This window comes from Arachis ipaensis, chromosome B2 (assembly GCF_059453495.1).
Source record: "Arachis ipaensis isolate K30076 ecotype BB chromosome B2, ASM5945349v1, whole genome shotgun sequence".
NCBI classification, from domain to species: domain Eukaryota; kingdom Viridiplantae; phylum Streptophyta; class Magnoliopsida; order Fabales; family Fabaceae; genus Arachis; species Arachis ipaensis.
In genome coordinates this window covers 123,986,491-124,005,052 of record NC_142437.1, presented here as the reverse complement: position 1 = coordinate 124,005,052, position 18,562 = coordinate 123,986,491, and the positions used below count along the sequence as shown (strand labels likewise).

The following is an 18,562-nucleotide window of genomic DNA, read 5'->3' as shown; positions in this document are numbered from 1 at the left end:
AAAAAAGAAGAAGATTGAAAAAGCATCTTTCTTCTTCTTCCTCATTTTTTTAACCCAAAAATTGGCCCATTTGTCAAAAGAATACGAAAGCAATCTCAAAGCAAAGTGCATGCATATAGTAGTATAGTAATTAAACTGGTAATACCGTAATAATATAATAATAAATAAGAATAATATAATATAATATAATATAATATAATGCTTTGGTTGTTTACTTTTGTTCTAACTAGTTTCCACTTTCCACCTTCCACTACTCTTCTTTTTGCCTCTGTTCTAGATTCTAGAATACCAATTAGGGTACGTTTTGCCTTTCTTTTTTTAATTTCTAGAACACATATTATTTTATTGTATAATGGTTGTGAATGTTTGTGGATGGCTTGGCTCATTATATACAATGCAAGTTTATATTCTACTTTTGAATGACGGTAAGGAATTAAAAATTAGTGATTTAATTAGTAATGAGGGGTGACATGGAACTGAATTTAGTTTAATTTGCTTGACTTGATAGAATATTCTTAAATTGCTTTGTGATATATAATATATATATTCTTGTACGTACTATTTTTTTTTATCAATTTCATTTTGTATGCATTTTTATAGTAAATATTATTTTGATATTAGTATTTTTTTAATAATTAAATATATACTTTTTTATTAATTAAAAATAATTCAAATACACAATTAATTAATAATAATTATATTTTTATACGAATATCAAGAATATTTGGTATATAAATAATGTTTTTTAAATATATCTTGTATATTTTTCTTTTCTTTTCATTTTTATTAATTATATACAAAATATATAAAAAGGTGCATATAAAAATAATATATAATATTCCACTTTGTATTATAGCTATAGTATCTAGCTAGCTGTTGTTGGTTTGTTACAATCTCATATTATTATCCTATATGATTACCTGATTAGTATGCACGAGGTGTGTTTAACCTTAACACATCATCGAAAGCATTCACTATCTATTATGGTATTTGGTTTGAATCAAAATCACAAAGCTTATTACCTTATTAGACACGATTCTTTTGTGAGAATCAATGTTTGGGAACATGTGAAAAATATTTAATATATTTTTTTATTTATAAAATCAGAAAACAACTTTTTCTAACTTGGGAAAAACCTTTTAGAAAAATATTGCGAGCTAGCTAGATGAGCCCACTGATTTACTTACCAAAGGATAAGGTTAAAAGAAAAGGGAAGGAAAAACTTAAGAAACTAATTGGAGTAGGTGTCATTAATTTTTGTTAGGTTTGTTTAGGTTTCAACTAAAAGTGAGAGTAAAAATTCAAAACCGAGGAAGAGATAGCATCCACACTTCTTACCAAATAAATAGGTATTATAACTAATTTAAGTTTGTTGAGTGTGAATTTATTGGTTTGTTATTTAAATAAGTGTGAAGAGTTTAAATCTTGTTTTATTTATATAATAATTTATTGACTAACAATAAATTGTTAAATAAAATTTAGATATATAACAAATTAATCTTTGATATGAAGAACATCGTAAAATAAAGGTACTATATACATATCTTGTGTGGCTCCATGCATTTACCTAATAACATGCGATAATATATGTAGTAACATTGGATTTTCGACTTAATAGTTAAAATCGTCTCTGAAAGATACTTTGATCTCTATTTTGGTTTTCGAAAGATAAAATTAATCGAAATCGTTCTCGAAAGATACACGATTTTATCATGTTAGTCCTTCTATCAGTTGGATGATGACGTAATGAGTTAATGCCCCGTGTTACAAGATGATTGGTTGACGTGTCAGATCAGTGACACCTAACACGCTACGTGTCACTTGACATGTAAAAAAGTTATTTATAATAAAAATAGTCATTGAAAGTTCAGACGTAAGTCATTTTCATCCCTAAAATTTTAAAAATTAATTAAATTAGTCTTTATATAATTTTTTTTATAATATTAAATTTAAAATATTTTTTGATACTACTAATTTTAATAAAAATGTAATTGGCAAACAAAAAATTAGTAATTATATCCTTTCTTCTTAAAAATTTTCTCAATAAAATTATCTCGCTCCTTTAATTCTTCTCAAAATCTCTCTTATTCTTTTTTATTCTAAAATCTTTTTTCTTATATTATTACATTTTGCTGGAATATATATATATACTCAAAATTAAAATGTATGTAGTTGTTAACCTAAACAAAGTTATATGCTCAAAATCAAAATTTATGTATGTTAATCTAAACAAAGTTATACCACTATTTTTTTTTTACTACATCTTTTTTTTTTTTTCATTACGATATCACTTACATATAGGATGTAATGGTAGTGATATTAAAAGTTAAAATTCAAGAAGATTCACAAATTTTGCTTCAATTTCAAACTTTATAAAATATTAAAAATTTGTTGCTTAATTATTATTATTATTATTATTATTATTATTATTATTATTATTATTATTATTATTATATATGCTAAACGAATTGATTCTTAAGCGCACTGCATGTAAAGATCATAATAAATTTTTGTGTGTTTCATGTGTTTGAGATAGATTATATAATTTTTTTTAATATCACTACCATTACATCCTATACGTAAGTAATACCGTAATGAAAAAAAAAAGATATAGTAGAAAAAAATAGTGGTATAACTTTGTTTAGGTTAACATACATAAATTTTGATTTTAAGCATATAACTTTATTTAGGTTAACAAATACATACATTTTAATTTTGAGAAGAGAAAAGAATAAGAGAAAAGAAGAGAAAAGAAAAAGAATAAGAGAGATTTTGAGAAGAATTAAAGGAGAAAGATAATTTTATTGAACAAATTTTTAAGAAGAAAATATACAATTACTAATTTTTTGTTTGTTATTTATATTTCTATTGAAATTAGTAGTATCAAAAAATATTTCAAATTTAATATTATCAAGAAAAAATAAAAAAATTATGTAAAGACTAATTTGATTAATTTTTAAAATTTTAGGAATGAAAATGACTTACGTCTGAACTTTCAACGACTATTTTGATTATAAATAACTTTTTTACATGTTAAGTGACACGTGGCATTGATCTGACACGTGGCGAGCCAAGTGTCACTGATCTGACACATCAACCAATCATCTTGTGACACGTGACATTAACCCACCACGTCATCATCCAACTGACGGAAGAACTAACGTGACCAAGTCATGTATCTTTCAGAAACGATTTCGATTAAGTTTATCTTTTGATGACCAAAATGAAAATAGGTATCTTCAGGGCCAATTTTGACTATTAACTCCTGGATTTTTCTAATATAAGATGCCTTAAAAAAGTTTCTTATACATAGAAAGATAACTTTCATCTTGCATTAAGTTAAAAGAGACTTCTCTGTCATATTAAAACTATAATTTATGAGAATTATTTAGATAAAGAAATTTAAAATATCTTTTTTAAGACGTTTTATATTAATTAAAATTTAATATATATATAATCGATTAAAATGTGTTATTTTGATTAAAATTAGACTAAATAAGTTGATTTAACCAAAAAATTAATAAATTAAATATTGAACCAATTTAAATTAATATTTTTTTAAATAAATAATTATAATACTCTTATTATAATAAAGACTAAAATATTCTTATTATATATATATATATATATATATATATATATATATATAAGTATTTTAGTTATTTTTTATAATAAAAATATTATAGTTATTTTATAAAAAAATATTAATTTAAACTAATTTAAAATTTAATTTATCAAATTTTTTATTAAATTAATTTATTTAGTCTAATTTTGATAAAAATAATATAATATAATTAATTATATATATGTGTTAAATTTTAATTATTAAAAAATATTTTAAATTTCTTTATACGAGTGGTTCATAGCTTATAATAATGTTTGTAAAAGGGTGTGAATCACCCCAAAATCATTTAAAGAAAAAATTTGAATCCAATCGTTAGTGGCAATACAAAAGAGACAACAATCAATGATAGATCTTTTAAGTTTTTAATCATTTTGGATTGTTGAATTTCACAGTCAACAATTAAATTAGTCTCCTATATAAAATTCAAACACCAAATCAAATAATAGATATAACATACTCTTTGTTCGAATTATTGCATATGCATATTTAATTAATTTTAAGTGTAATTATTCTATTAATTTTTATAATTTTATTAAATTTATAATTAAATTTTTGTATTTTTTAATAAATAAATTTTTATATTATTTTTAATTTTATAATTTAATTATTTTCATATTAAAAACATTAAAATTAACAAAATATTTTTTAAAAAAATACATAATCAAATATTTATTTAAATTTTTAATTATAGATATTTTTAATTTATAAAAAAATATTTTATTAATTTTAATATTTTTTATATTAATAAAATCTTAATTATAAAATTTAAAATAATATAAAAATTTAATTATAAATTTAATAAAATCATAAAAATTAACTGAAAAGTTAAACCTTAATTTTATGTACCACCAAAAAGTACACATATCATTTCTATTGTTTAATGTTGAGACGCCGAGTTAATTAGATAGAGTCAAGGCACAAATAATTTATCATTTCTAGAAGATGTGAACAAACACTGGATTGAGACTTAGAGGTGGGGTTATTCGATTATGTCTACTAGTGCTGAAAAAGTGTTGAAGTCAAATCACGTTTAGGTATAACATTATTTTCAAACTCACAAAAAAAAAAAGAATAATGATAAATATATTTTTCTATTATACTAGCTAGTAGCCATATTAGGATAATTATTCTTTATCAAACCTGGCCTTGAGTAGCACTACTCCTTATTGCTTCTAGAAACGTTTATGATATACAGATTATAGAAATATGATATGAAATTATAATATTTTTTAATATGTAATTGATTGTAAAAATAATATAAAAATATTAAAATTTCAATAAGCAGATAATATTAGTTTGATATATTTTTAGAGCGGTTAAAAAAAAGGAGAGAGGGCCCCGGGGGGTTGATTAAATATATGTTAGGTGGTTAATATTTATATTTTAAATTGTTTAGATTTATTTTATATTTGAGTTAATATTAATTAATTTTATATTTTTAATTTTTTATTAAAAATGTTGATTTTCTAATATTCTTAAAATATATACATTGGTATTATATAGGGTTTATAATTTCATATAAATAAAATAAAATTATTAAGTTGTGTAACACACCTACTAAAGTAAAGAAAATAGTACTCCTATTATTATCGGAGTAATAAACACTTAATTGGTCTTTAAAAAATTTTAGTTTTGACACTTCCACCAAATTATTGTTACTCTAAAAGTTCTCGAATTGTATTGATCTGCCTTTGCAAAGGCATTAATTTGTCTTATCATGATTTTTTGATCTAATTATATGATAATAAAATTTGTTAAAAATTTATTTATTCAATACGTATAATAAAATTTTATTAAAAGTGACAGAGAGTCTAATTTATATAATATTAGTAATTTTCAATGACTTTTAAAATAATAAAATTTTATTAGAATTAAAGCTAAAATATTTAACTTAAAATTTGTTAGAGATCAATTTAAATATTTTCTCTTATTAATATCTTTTATTAGGAGGAATAATACTTTCATTCTTTTATAATCACGCTCTTAATAATAGGACAATGTCATCCTTTAACGATGAAGGGCCATAAATCAGAAGCAAAATTTTATATAAACTTAGCTAATAATTTTATCCATACACCATTTCTTCTTATGATCATCACCAATTCACACAATCCTTCATGCTATATTGTGAAGTCTTGAGTTTTACATGCTTAGGATCCGACCTAAACTGAAATCATAAAATGTTCTAAAGCAGCGTTTGAAAGAGAAACAGAGATTGAAAAATAAATACTGAAATAAGTTTTAATATTGTGTTTGGTGTAAAGTGGAACTGAAATAAAATAAAGTTCAAGTTTAATTTGTACAAAAGATAAAATTAAAATTAATTAATTAAAATGAGAGTATTTTAGGTATAAAATGTTATTAAAGTTTCAGTCTCCGTCTCCAAAAATTTTAATCCTTTGTGTCTCTAAAATTTTAGGAATAGAGACTGAAATTTTAATAACAGTCTCTAAATCAATAAATATAATATTAAGTCCAAATTTTCTAGTCTCTGTCCAAGCACCTAAAAAACAAATGCTACCTAAGTAAATTATAGGAGCATCGTCCTTCACTCATAACATTCCTTTTCTTTGTGTTTCATGCTTTTTGCAATTTTTTTTCGAATAAATTGGACAATCCTCAGTCTTAGATATTATAAAACTACAACACACTCACACAATACTTAAGAGTTTTTGATCTATTGATTTAAATTTGGATACCACATATTAAAGAGTAAAGCCCATAATGGTTCCTGAGATTCGAGTCGTTACTCAATGTGGTCCCTAAGATCCCAATTGCACCATTTTAATCTTTTAGATACGGCTCCGGGCACCATAATAGTCCCTAGACAACTTTCTGGTGATGAGTCATCATCGACGATCTGATGTGTCACGAAGTTGCCACGTTGGAGAGAGCCAAAACGTTGGTGTTTTGGTTTGGCACCCCATTTTGTTTAAAACGTCGTCGTTTGACCCAAAATGAAAATATTAAATGGGCTTGATCAAACACACACTCTCCCTTCACTCGTCTTCTCCACTTCCACCATTTGTCTTCTTCTTTTCTTCTTCTTCTTCTTCCTCCTCTCTTCATCAATGTCGCTACCTTAGGGTTCCATTGGAGGTTGAAATTCTTGCACTCAGAAGACATCAAAATTAGGTCTCACTTCGTCGTTTGTCTCCTCCTGCGTCAGAAACAAGAGGTTCTGCCGTTAATAAAGGTAATTTTTTTTTTATTCTTTTTTTTGTATATGCTTGTATTGTGAGTGTGGTTGGTGTTATGTGTCCTTTTTTTTTTCTGTTACTATGGTTCTAAGGTTTGATTAGGTTGGAGTTTCATGATATGCTCTGTTTGATTATGGTGTTGTGTTATTGTCTCTTTCTTGGGCGGACAACATTCGTCGTTAACAAAGGTTTAGCAAGTTTACATTTGATTGATTTGGGTTTAGGGTAGCAATGAGTGTTAACTAGTGGAAGGTTTACTTACTGAAAAAAAAAAGTTGAAAATCATGCTCTGTTTCATGGTCATGACTGTTCTGTTTGATAAAACTCTTATCTGTTGATGTCTGTTATATGAGTGAGTACTGCAATGACTTGTAATGTAGACAATACTATAAATATTTCTACTGCAGTTGTACTGTATAATCTATAATTTCTCTAATTCAGTTCTTATGTATAATGATGAGAATATTTAGAAGATATATTTTACTTAAGCCACTTTAATATTGGCAGGGACTAATATCAGTAGTGCAAGAGGTGATGCCCAATGTGTACCATCATTTTTGCGTCTGCCATTTATAAAAAAATTTCAACAAAAGTTGGAAAGATTTACAACTAAGGGGGCTTTTGTGAAAATGTGCAAGGGCAACGACTCGTCAAGAGTTCAGGGATGGAATGGACAAGATAAAAAGACTGAATGAATATGCATGGGCATATTTAGATAAATGGCAAAGAGATGCATGGACTAGAAGCGCATTCAGCCATAAGCCGAAGTTGGATAGAATTTGTAGCAATACATGCGAGGTGTTCAATGCAAAAATCAAGGATGCAAGAGCCAAGCCTATTATAACATTGTTGGAGGAGGTTCGAATGTTCGTAATGCAGACCATAGCCAAGAACAAGGTGAAACTAAACAATTGCACTAGAGTGCTCACACCGGTTATAAAGAGTCGATCGGAGAAAGTTAGAAAAGAATCTAAAAATTGGAAGCCTATTTGAACAGGGGACAACGGATACGAAAAGTTTGAGGTGCATGGACACCCAACTAATCATGTGGTGGACTTAGGAAAAAGATTATGTACTTACCAATTTTGGATGCTTACAGGTTGTTTGCATTGTTATAATACTTGTTTTTGTGCTATTTTAATAATCTGATTAATGGTATATGAGTAAAACCCATGGTTGCTGTGGCTGTTTTTCATATGCAGGTATTCTTTGTGCGCATGCATGTGCTGCACTGTTTCGGGTTAACAAGCCCCTAGAAGACTTTTGTCACCGCTTGCTAACAATGGAGTCATACAGAAAAATATATAATCATCATATTAATCCAATTCTTGGACAACCATTATGGGAGCATGCAGAAGAATGTAACAGGCCACATGCGCCAAAAATAAAGAGAAAATTTGGAAAACTACAGATAAAGAGAAGGATGGATACTGATGAAAATGGTGGTAGAGGATCTAAAAAGTCTAAAGCTGATCCCAAGCCTCAAAATAACAATGGAGATAATGTTCATCTAAAGAGGCAGTTGGGCCCCTTTACTTGCAGTTTCTGTGATGATAAATGACATACAAAAAAAGGTTGCAAGAAGAAGAGAGCTTGTGATGCTGCAGTTGCTGCTGTTGAGGCTGATAAGAAGAAGAAAAATGAAGGAGGTGCGCCTGCATCTGAGCAGCAACTTCAACAGCCTCAAGGTGATAGTGACCAATGTGATAGAGAAGGCAATCCTCTTGTGCAGTCTACTGAGATTGCACCAGCCATTTCTGATGCACAACCTGTAAAGATAGATATATCTCAGTCAACTGCTTCTGATGTAAAAGATTCTCAAAAGGTAACTTCCTATTTACATTTCTTAAATTTTTTGTGATTCAAGTGAATCATCCTTTATGTGTAATGTAAATTTTTTTTATCTAGGATTATGGAATAAAAAAGCCTTTAAAATTATCACCAAGGAGAAGATCCTCTCCACTAACAATCTCTGTCCTAGTGAATTTCATGCAGGGTGCTAGTTCAGGAACTGCAACAAGACTTGTCAATTACATAAAGTTTATCCCAAATTCAGGATTTAAGGCTCCAAGAAAGAAGAATTGAAGACTTTAGCTTAATATGTATAGGGCTTTCTGTTTCGAGTTTAAAACTTTTCACTAGACAAAGACTACACAAGGAAAAAATAATACTTTATGTTTTGCTGTAAAGCCCTCTCTTTTGAGGCAACTTTGTTTAACAGCTCATGTTAGTTGGCTGCCCTTTGTGTTATGTGACTGACTGTATTAAGTTGAACCATTATCTTAATACATTTATCTTTTAAGTTTGAACCATTATCTTAATACAGTGCTTGCTGATTTTCAATCACTTATGCTGCCTTCTTTAGCATATTACTGTTTTCATTAATTGAGTTATCCAAGTTTATATTCCATCAACAAACACCATTCATCAGTTTCTAATACCATAATTATGTTATCATTTTTTTACATATTATTCATTCAATGAATACAGGGTACACACCACCAACTCTTTTAACTAATGCTTTACAATATAGGATAACCATTAACACTATCAATACAGGCACAACTAATACCAACAATTGGTTAACCAATTTTTTATTCTGGACATCTTCTTCTAATCTCCCAAGCCTCCAATCAAAGTTCATCTTCACTTCATGATTGTCTCTATAAGATTATGGTTTCTCAATTGGTTCATCTTGTCCAGTGTCTGCCCACAAAAAAAGTCCACATAATCTCTTTCTACTTATCTGTAATCAAGCAAACATATAACATGCTCAAGCTTCAGGGAAGAAGAACAAGAGAAGAACAGTGGGGTAGGTAGGAGCAATCATAACAACACAAGTAATATTGATAACTCACATCATAATTAGAACCACTAAAAAAATGGTTCATTTGGGTTTGAATATGTCCCAGACCACCTGAGAACTGGCTGCCGGCCGACAGCCGCAACCGCACCATTCCGGCACCTCAGATCTTCTGCTCCTGCTTTGCGTTCTCGTCCGATGGCTATTGGATGGTGAACTAATAGAGCTTCTAGCTCTAGTGCTCCCACCACCCATCATGGATATTCACTTCCAACTCTAGGAACAACAGCAACAACAAGAATGAGAAGAGAACGATGAAGAAGAAGAAGAAGAAATTAACTTACTGAACATTTGGGAATTTAGGGTTAAATATAAAGGAAGGGACTACATTGAGTATAAATTAAAATTGTGCCAGCTCAACTAGCCGTTGGCACCATCCAGCGTGGCAAAATGAGGCCACGTCAACGTCTTGATGATGACTTATCACCGGAAAGCTGTCTAGGGACTATTATAGTGCCCGGAGCCGTATCTGGAGGATTATAATGGTACAATTGAGATTTTAGGGACCACATTGAGTAACGACCCGAATCTCAGGGACCATTATGAAAATTTACTCTATATTAAAAAACATACAGTTTACCACTCGAGTTAAGGTGTCAATTGTTTTTTTTTCTTGGCATTGAATTTTTTTTTCATTGAAATTTGGATCCTTTTTATTTTTGGGTTTACTTGAGTAACGACCCGAATCTCAGGGACCATTATGAAAATTTACTCCATATTAAAAAACATACAGTTTACCACTCGAGTTAAGGTGTCAATTGTTTTTTTTTTTTTTTCTTGGCATTGAATTTTTTTTTCATTGAAATTTGGATCCTTTTTATTTTTGGGTTTACTTGAGTAGTTGTGTGGGCAACTATTGGCTTACAAGTATCATTCGAGGCCCATTTATAACGTCCATTTTGGAGAATTAGCTGAATTGTCTTTGAAAATTTTTGCATGTTAGACCCAAAATATGAACATCATATTGCTCATACAAATGGACCCTATCTATCTATGGAGAGTCAAAGTCAATGTTGCTTAATATGAACCCCAAAAAACTCACAATACCCTAAAATATCTTGAAGACTTGAACTCAAGCTTGAATTATCTATTGACTAATCAAACTAGAAAAAAGAAGAAGAAGTTAGGTATATATGAAGAGTGAAATGCTATATTGACTACTATCTCATTATTATTATTATTATTATTATTATTATTATTATTATAAGAAAGACAGTACTGAATATCTATACTTTATTTAATCAGTGAATCTTATTATATACCTTCCAAATTTAATAATATTTATTGTGGCCAAAGCCAATGACTAATAATTCAATTGATCATAGATTATTAGTTTCAGTATAACTTGGAAGTTAAAGCTTGCCGTCACATCCAGGGAAGAATAAATACTCCCTTCTCATATTAGCTATCTTTTTTTAATTGTACATACTTATTAAAATCATCATTATATTTTATTAAAAAAAATAAGCAAATAACCAAAAACAAAAATATTTTAGCATTATTTGCTCTTTATATTAATATTTTTCTAACTTTCTTTTTTTTTTTATTTAAAAAAAAACTAAAACAATATAGCTTTAAAATAACTAAGATTGAAAGACTAAAACTCAATATTGTGTTTAGTGATTAGAGATTAAAACTAAAATTTTAGTATTTTCAAGGAGAGTGAACGAGTCTTATCCTGGGCAGCGGTTCAATTCGACGGTAGACAAAAGACCCTCCTCATAGCGGCGCTGTGTTGGAGCACTTGGAAAGCGAGGAATCGGTGTGTTTTTGAGAAGATAATAAGTCCGGCACCAGAGATAGTGAAAGAAGCCAGCAATTTAGTGCGTGAACTCGTGAGCCATACCTGATAGATGCTGCTAATTTTCTTTACTCTTACTTTACTCTTCTTTAAGCTCTTAGGCTTTCGTCACAGTTAGTGATAAATGGAAATACCCAATTCTTTTGTACTTCCTTATAGAAACACTTTTATTTTATATTAATAAAATAACATTTATCTTTGAGAAAAAAAAAAAAGAAGTGAAAATACAGAACACTGAAACTTTAAAAAATATAGACTGAAATTTTAATAATATTTATTCTCAAAAATATCTTCATTTAACTTTTTAAACTTTAAATTTATCTCTTAATTTATATTTATTTTAAACTAAATATAATACAAATGCTTAATTTAATTTCTGTTTTTTAATTTCAGTTTCTCTTTTAAATGTAGCTACAGCAACTATATAATTATTTTTTTTGAATAAAATATTTATGAAAATAATAAAATAAAGGAGAACATGAATGATTTGATGAATTTACAAAGGTTTTCAACGTGCCAAGAAACAATTAGAGATTGACCATGGTGATGGGAGTTTCTGGCACACCAGCTTTTACCAGCCAACCAAAAGAAGACAAAATGCCAAACGAACACTCAAAGACCCAACAAAGCTTGCCGGTGATTAGATGTAAGGCTGTAAAGTGCAACCACCATTTATTTTGCTGTGTTTGGATTGGATAATAATATAGAGGGCATTCTATTCTTTTAACAAACTTTTCATTTTAACAGGGTATTATTTTTTGTAACAAAGTTTTCATTTTAAATTTAATATATACTATCTAAATCTCTTATTATTGAATCAGACTTAATAAAAATATTATTTATACATTAAAACCAATCATCAAAATTAATTATCTATTTATAATAAATATTATTATTTAATTTAATTTTAATATATATTTTATATTTTAATATATATTTTATATTTTAATATATATTTTATGTTAGGAAATTAATTTTTTAATTTGTTTGTGTGCAATACATATATTAATTGTAATCACAAATTATGTTATTTTAAATTAAATGACTTATATAATGATAATCTCATTTATTGTTATAAATACTAATTGAATAAGTCATTATTACTTTTGATTTGGAATTAAATGAGAATAAAATCAGATATTATCTTTTGTTCCTTAGATAATTATTTTTTTGGATTTTAGATATATTATTTTTTGGGCTTTAAATATTATTTTATTTGGGCTTAAGGGTTTAATAGGTACCATGCTCAAATATAAATAGGCCTACATGTTTCGATCTCCAATATACCAAAGCCGCCTTTGTTGCTCTTTTCCCATCAAAAGAGTTGTAGTTCAGCCACCTGAAAATATAGAAAGGCTTTGGTTGAGGAAGATCGAAAGAACCAAGATCCAAACTCTTCCGATCGTATGATTCATGTTTATAAATTCAGGTACGTTTCCGCATTCAAGTATTTCCTTTTTTATTAATTTAACATAGATAATTTTTAGGTCGAAAAAATTCTAACATTTTATGTTAACGACTGAATTTTGTATTCATCAAATATGATCGTAAAGCGTGTATAATATGATATTTTTTACATGTTCAGCATCCATTTTGCTAGTTGAGTGCTCCCTTTAATTTTTTTCATACTTATGATCATCCATCGAATTTCATTAACCAAAATATTTATCTCTATTACTCTCTAATTTGAAAGCTTTCAAAATAAAATTAAGTAATTGAAAAATGATATACAATTATTTTGCTCGGTAATATATTAATATCATTTTTAGACTAATCCAATTACATGCTAATCTTAATAAATTGACAAAGGGGGGATTTGACTCATTTTTTTCATTTTGTTTGTTTCTATTCTTTTTAAAAAATTAAAAGTAAAAGATAAGGCAAGTTACCAAAATAAATTATTTGCAGACCAGTATTATTGAATTGCATATGAAATTGCAATTTTTACATATTTATGAAAATCGCGAGAGGGGTAGGATGGATTAGGTATTACACGTAAATCGTCAGAAGAATATAACAGTTTATGATAGAAAGGTACCGTGATTTCTTTTTTTTTTTTGTGTTCCAACATAAACTACTATACCCCTCTGACAATTTACGTATAATATCTAATTCGTCCTATCCCTTTCGTAATTTTCATAGATATGTAAAAGTTGCATTTTTACATGCAATATTTAAAAATTATAATTCAGTAATATTAGTTTACAAACAATTTATTTTAATAACTTACCCTAAAAAATATTAAAAATAAAATAACAATCAATCAAACTCTTCACGTATAAGCTTACATACAAGTCTTCACTTTACTTAAATAGTCTTTTAGTATTAGACTTTAAGAGTAGTATTAGGTAATTAATTTTTTTCAACTATTTTTTGTGTGATAGATTATTAAAATATTTCTAAGAAAAACTATTTACATAAATCCTAACAAAAACGAGTCAAGATTTTTTAAAGTAAAAAAATTAGTAAAATGATAATGTCATAGGTTAATTTTTCTTAAATTGAAATAATAAGACACACATTTTATGAATAGTTAAGTGCGATTTTGATTCCTAACGCAGAGGTCGAAATTTTTTTGTCGTCGACCTTTTTTTCTGAAGGTTTAACTTAGTTTTAAAATCGTCCTTTTTACCAAAATTTTTGTTTTTATTACCAAATTACCCCTAACTAAAAAATATAAAAAAAAAGAAAAAAAAGAAAAAGGGAAAAGGAGAAAGGGGGAAGGAAAGGTCGCACTTTAGGAGGGGTGTTGTTTCTAGGAAAGAGGGGGAAGGGGGAAGGAAAGGTAGAGAATCTCCGTGCCGCCGCTGCTCCTCGGCACCACTGTTGCTTCCTCGCCGCTGCTCCTTTTTTCCTGAGCACAAACTCACACTAACGGCAAGAGAAGAAAGAGTAGAGGGAGAGAGAAAGAGAAGAGAGGAACGGAGTTGTTCTCGTCGCCACACCCCTGCCCTTGTCGCGATTCGCGGCACCGCTGACTACCACAGCGCCCTCTTCGTCGCGATTTGCAGCTCGTCACCACCGCATCGCTGTTCTCGTCGCAATTCGCGGCGTCGCCATCACTGCCGCAGCCCTTTTCACGTGATCCACCACCACCACTACCGTAGCTCTCCTCCCCTCGCGATTCGCAGTTCACCGCCGCAGCACCCCCTCCCCCACCACCACCGCAGCCCTTTCCTGCAATGCTGTTTCAATTTTTATTCCTTTTTTTTTTCATTTTTCAGATTTAAAGGAAGGTGTTTTGTTTCTGTTTATTCCATTGTTGTTGTTGTTGATGCTTTTAGTTGCTTCTGTTTATTCTTTTTTATTCCATTGTTGTTGTTGTTGATGCTTTTGGTTGTTTTTGCTTCTACTTCTGGTTCTGCTTTTGTTGTTGCTCTGATTCCATTATCCATTGTTATTGTTGTTGTTATTTTTTTGGTTATTTTTGTTTGATTGTTGTTATTCTGCTTCTACTTTCTGTTTTGCGTTTGCTTGTGCCTCTTCGCTTCTGCCTCTGGTTGATTTTGGGAAGAAGAGAGGACAGGTATTTTCGTCCGAATGACTGATTTTAAAACTAAGTTAAATTTTTGAGACCATTTTGTAGTGAAAAAAGGCCGAAGACAAAATAAATTTTCGACCTCTACGTTAGAGACCAAAATCGTACTTAACCATTTTATCAAAGTTATAAAATCAATAGTTTACTATTTTATTAACTTTTTCATTTTAAAAATGTTAAATTCAATAAGAATAAGATATTTTTAATTTCCATTTTTGCCCTTTTTGCTTTTTCACCCTCACCCAAAGTTGATGTTCTCCCATACACTGAAATGAAAGGGTAGCACTAGTAAAGGACTAAAGGCAATTAGCCAATAAGGTAAAGCATGGTCACGTGACTATCACGTGTTTCGCACGTGAGAGTAGCCGCCTCGCACGTGCCACACAGGCCATCACTCACTTTGTGTGTTGTTTGCTCCATTTTTTTTTCTCCTCTCTTATCATTTTTCTCTCTCAAGTTGCCAACTTTCTCTCTCTTCAGTTTTTTCCCCTAAGCTCTCTCTTTCTCTCTCTAGAATCCAGCTCCTTTTTGTTGCTCAATCTTCAATTGGATTCTCGTAATGTCAGGGAAAAGAAGGAGAAAGCTGAAATCGTGAGCTTCTCCTCTTTCTTATTCAATTTTCAATTTCCGAATTAGCATCCCTAAATTATTTATCTTTCTTTAATTTTGATTTAGTTTAATTTACTTTAATTAGAGTAGTTTTGTGGATATGGGGTTATCTCATGATGGATCAGTGTGTTTGGTAATTTGTAAGAAATTTTGGTTTTATAATTTTGTAATTTGTAGTTTGAATTTCATAAGAAAGGAGAATAGCACTGCACTAGGGTTTACGGATCAGATCAGGTTTTTAGTGGTTTAGTTTTGGTAAATTGGATGAAAGATGGGGTTAATTGAGTGTTACTGTAATGTGATTCTTTAGAGATCAGACTACTAGGCCTTTGATTGAGAGAAAGAATTTGATGTTTCATAGTTCATAGTATATAACATTAAATTTGAGGACTTGTTTTTACTGTGTGTCTTAGAATTTGGTATCACTTCAACCCATATGTTTATTGTAGAATTACAGTCATCTTTAACAAACTTAGGAAAATCAACGCCTTAGGTTTGCATCAAAGGAATCTTAAACAAAAGCAGAACATAAGCCACTGCTGTGATTGCTGTTAATTATAGCTTTTCTAAATGACAAATTAAGAGTTCTGTTCTCCCCTTTATCCTATGCTTACTCTAGTCCTATTGTTGTTTATCATTGGTATATCATGTATTTGAGATGTTATAAATCTCTTGCTTCCTTCGCTGAGTACTTTTGAAGCTTTGTTTCACCTGACACTTGTTTCTTGTTGTTCAGGTTAGTTGATACAATTAATGACAATAAAAGGTTGGCAATTGAGGTGAAAAATGAAAATTTAGAACTACAAACTTGGTCTGATCTCCCTGCGGAACTCTTAGAGTTAATCTTATCTCGTTTAGCTCTAGACGATAATGTTCGTGCATCTGTTGTTTGCAAGAGATGGCATCCTGTTGCTATTGCTGTACGCATCGTAAACCAATCACCATGGCTGATGTATTTTCCGAAATTTGGTGATTTGTATGAATTCTATGACCCGGTGCAGCGGAAGACTTATTCAGTTGAGTTGACCGAATTGAGTGGATCTAGAGTTTGTTACACAAAAGATGGTTGGTTACTGCTATACCGCCCCAGAACTCACCAAGTGTTCTTCTTTAATCCATTTACTCGAGAAGTGATCAAATTGCCAAGATTTGAGATGACATACCAGATAGTTGCCTTCTCTTGTGCTCCAACATCGCCCGGCTGTGTTTTATTTACCGTTAAGCATGTTAGCCCCACAATCGTGGCTATTAGCACATGTTATCCTGGGGCAACAGAATGGAAAACGGTTAATTACCAGAATCGCTTGCCCTTTGTTAGTAGCATATGGAATAAGCTTGTGTTTTGTAATGGACTCTTTTATTGCCTAAGTCTTACAGGTTGGCTAGGGGTTTTTGACCCATCTGAACGCAGTTGGAGTGTTCTTTCGGTCCCTCCTCCAAAGTGCCCGGAGAATTTTTTTGCCAAAAATTGGTGGAAAGGAAAATTTATGACAGAGCATAATGGAGATATCATAGTAATTTATACATGTTCTAGTGAAAATCCCATTCTTTTTAAGTTAGATCAGTCAATAATGGAATGGGAAGAGATGAGAACACTGGATGGAGTAACCCTTTTTGCTAGTTTCTTATCATCTCATTCAAGGATTGACCTTCCAGGAATGATGAGAAACAGCGTGTACTTCTCTAAAGTTCGATTTTATGGAAAGCGTTGCATATCATTCTCCGTCGATGACTATAGATACTATCCTCGGAAGCAGTGCCACGATTGGGGCGAACAAGACCCATTCGAGAACATTTGGATTGAACCGCCAAAGGACTTCTCTGGCTTCACATGAAGAATTTTAGTGAGAAAAGTAAGCATTTCCATTATAGTCATGTACAATGCTATTTGTTATGATGCAGTTTCTAACTTGTATAACATTTGGATGTGCACAATAAACCAGCTTATGTTTATGCTTTATTAAGTAATTATGTATACTAGGAACTTTTTGTCAATGTTGTTTACTTGATTATCAATGCTTGTTAAGTAGTCTAAGATGCACTTGGTTAACTATATACTAATGTTTGTTTATAGGATTTTCTCTTTCTAGAAAAAAAAAGTTTTTTTTTAATCTACTATCAATGCAATGGTCCAACCAGTGAAATTAGCAACTTTAGTTTTTTTTTTTAAACATGTGTGTGCATATATATGATTCTAAATGAAGATTGTCCATCCTTCAGTTTTGGAACTTTCTAGCCTTGTTATATTTTGGTTGTTCTACCTTGGTTCAATGGCAAATGATAGTTGTTATCATTTAGTGCTTATGCACAATATTTGTTTTATCAGATTATCTACTTATTTGTTCAATTATTTATATGTTGGACATGATCTATGAAGATTTTCATCTTTCAATTTATGTTTGGTTTGGTTTGGTTTGGTTGCTATCATAATTCAATCTATAGCTCCCTCTACTATCTCAGAGAATGAAAGCTTGTATTCTCTATTTGGTGAATTGAGAATGTATATTACTACTAATTAGTGTCAACAAAATTGGACCATCAATTGGTTGGGATAGATTTTTTTCATTAAAGAAGTGTAACAGCTCAACATTGATAAGGACCTTAGAATTTGGCGTATCAATAATCTCCAAAAGACACAAGAAGATGACCTTGTTTGAAGTTTGATGATGATAAATGAAAAGAATGATACTTGTACTCACTTTTGTTTGGATATTGAGCCAATTTATTGTCTTCAATAGTCAGATGTGACACGAAAATCGCATTATATTAATTTCTCGCACTTAATAAAAGAGAAGAGTATGAGTTTGTTCAATAATAATAAAGTCTTATCTCACTAAGTAGAATTGATTACATAGATTAAACGGCGTTATCAAGCTCTATCATACATCAATAATATTTATAGTAAGATTGTTTGCACATAAATTTC

The 18,562-nt window shown here is 29.7% G+C and overlaps 1 protein-coding gene across 1 annotated transcript; it reads left to right on the top strand.

Moving 5' to 3' along the window:
* Positions 1-15,448: 15,448 nt before the first annotated feature.
* On the top strand, positions 15,449-17,631 carry LOC107626385 (F-box/kelch-repeat protein At1g57790). The gene is made up of 2 exons (XM_016329258.3): positions 15,449-15,618; positions 16,373-17,631. Exons 1-2 carry the CDS (start codon positions 15,587-15,589, stop codon positions 17,469-17,471), a joined length of 1,131 nt encoding a protein of 376 aa, XP_016184744.1. The 5' UTR covers positions 15,449-15,586; the 3' UTR covers positions 17,472-17,631.
* The last annotated feature ends 931 nt before the right edge of the window (positions 17,632-18,562 follow it).

Coding starts and splice junctions, on each gene's coding strand:
- LOC107626385 (XM_016329258.3), top strand. CDS start 15,587: ATGTCAGGGAAAAGAAGGAGAAAGCTGAAATC. Junction 15,619..16,372: donor AGAAGGAGAAAGCTGAAATC/GTGAGCTTCTCC, acceptor CTTGTTGTTCAG/GTTAGTTGATACAATTAATG.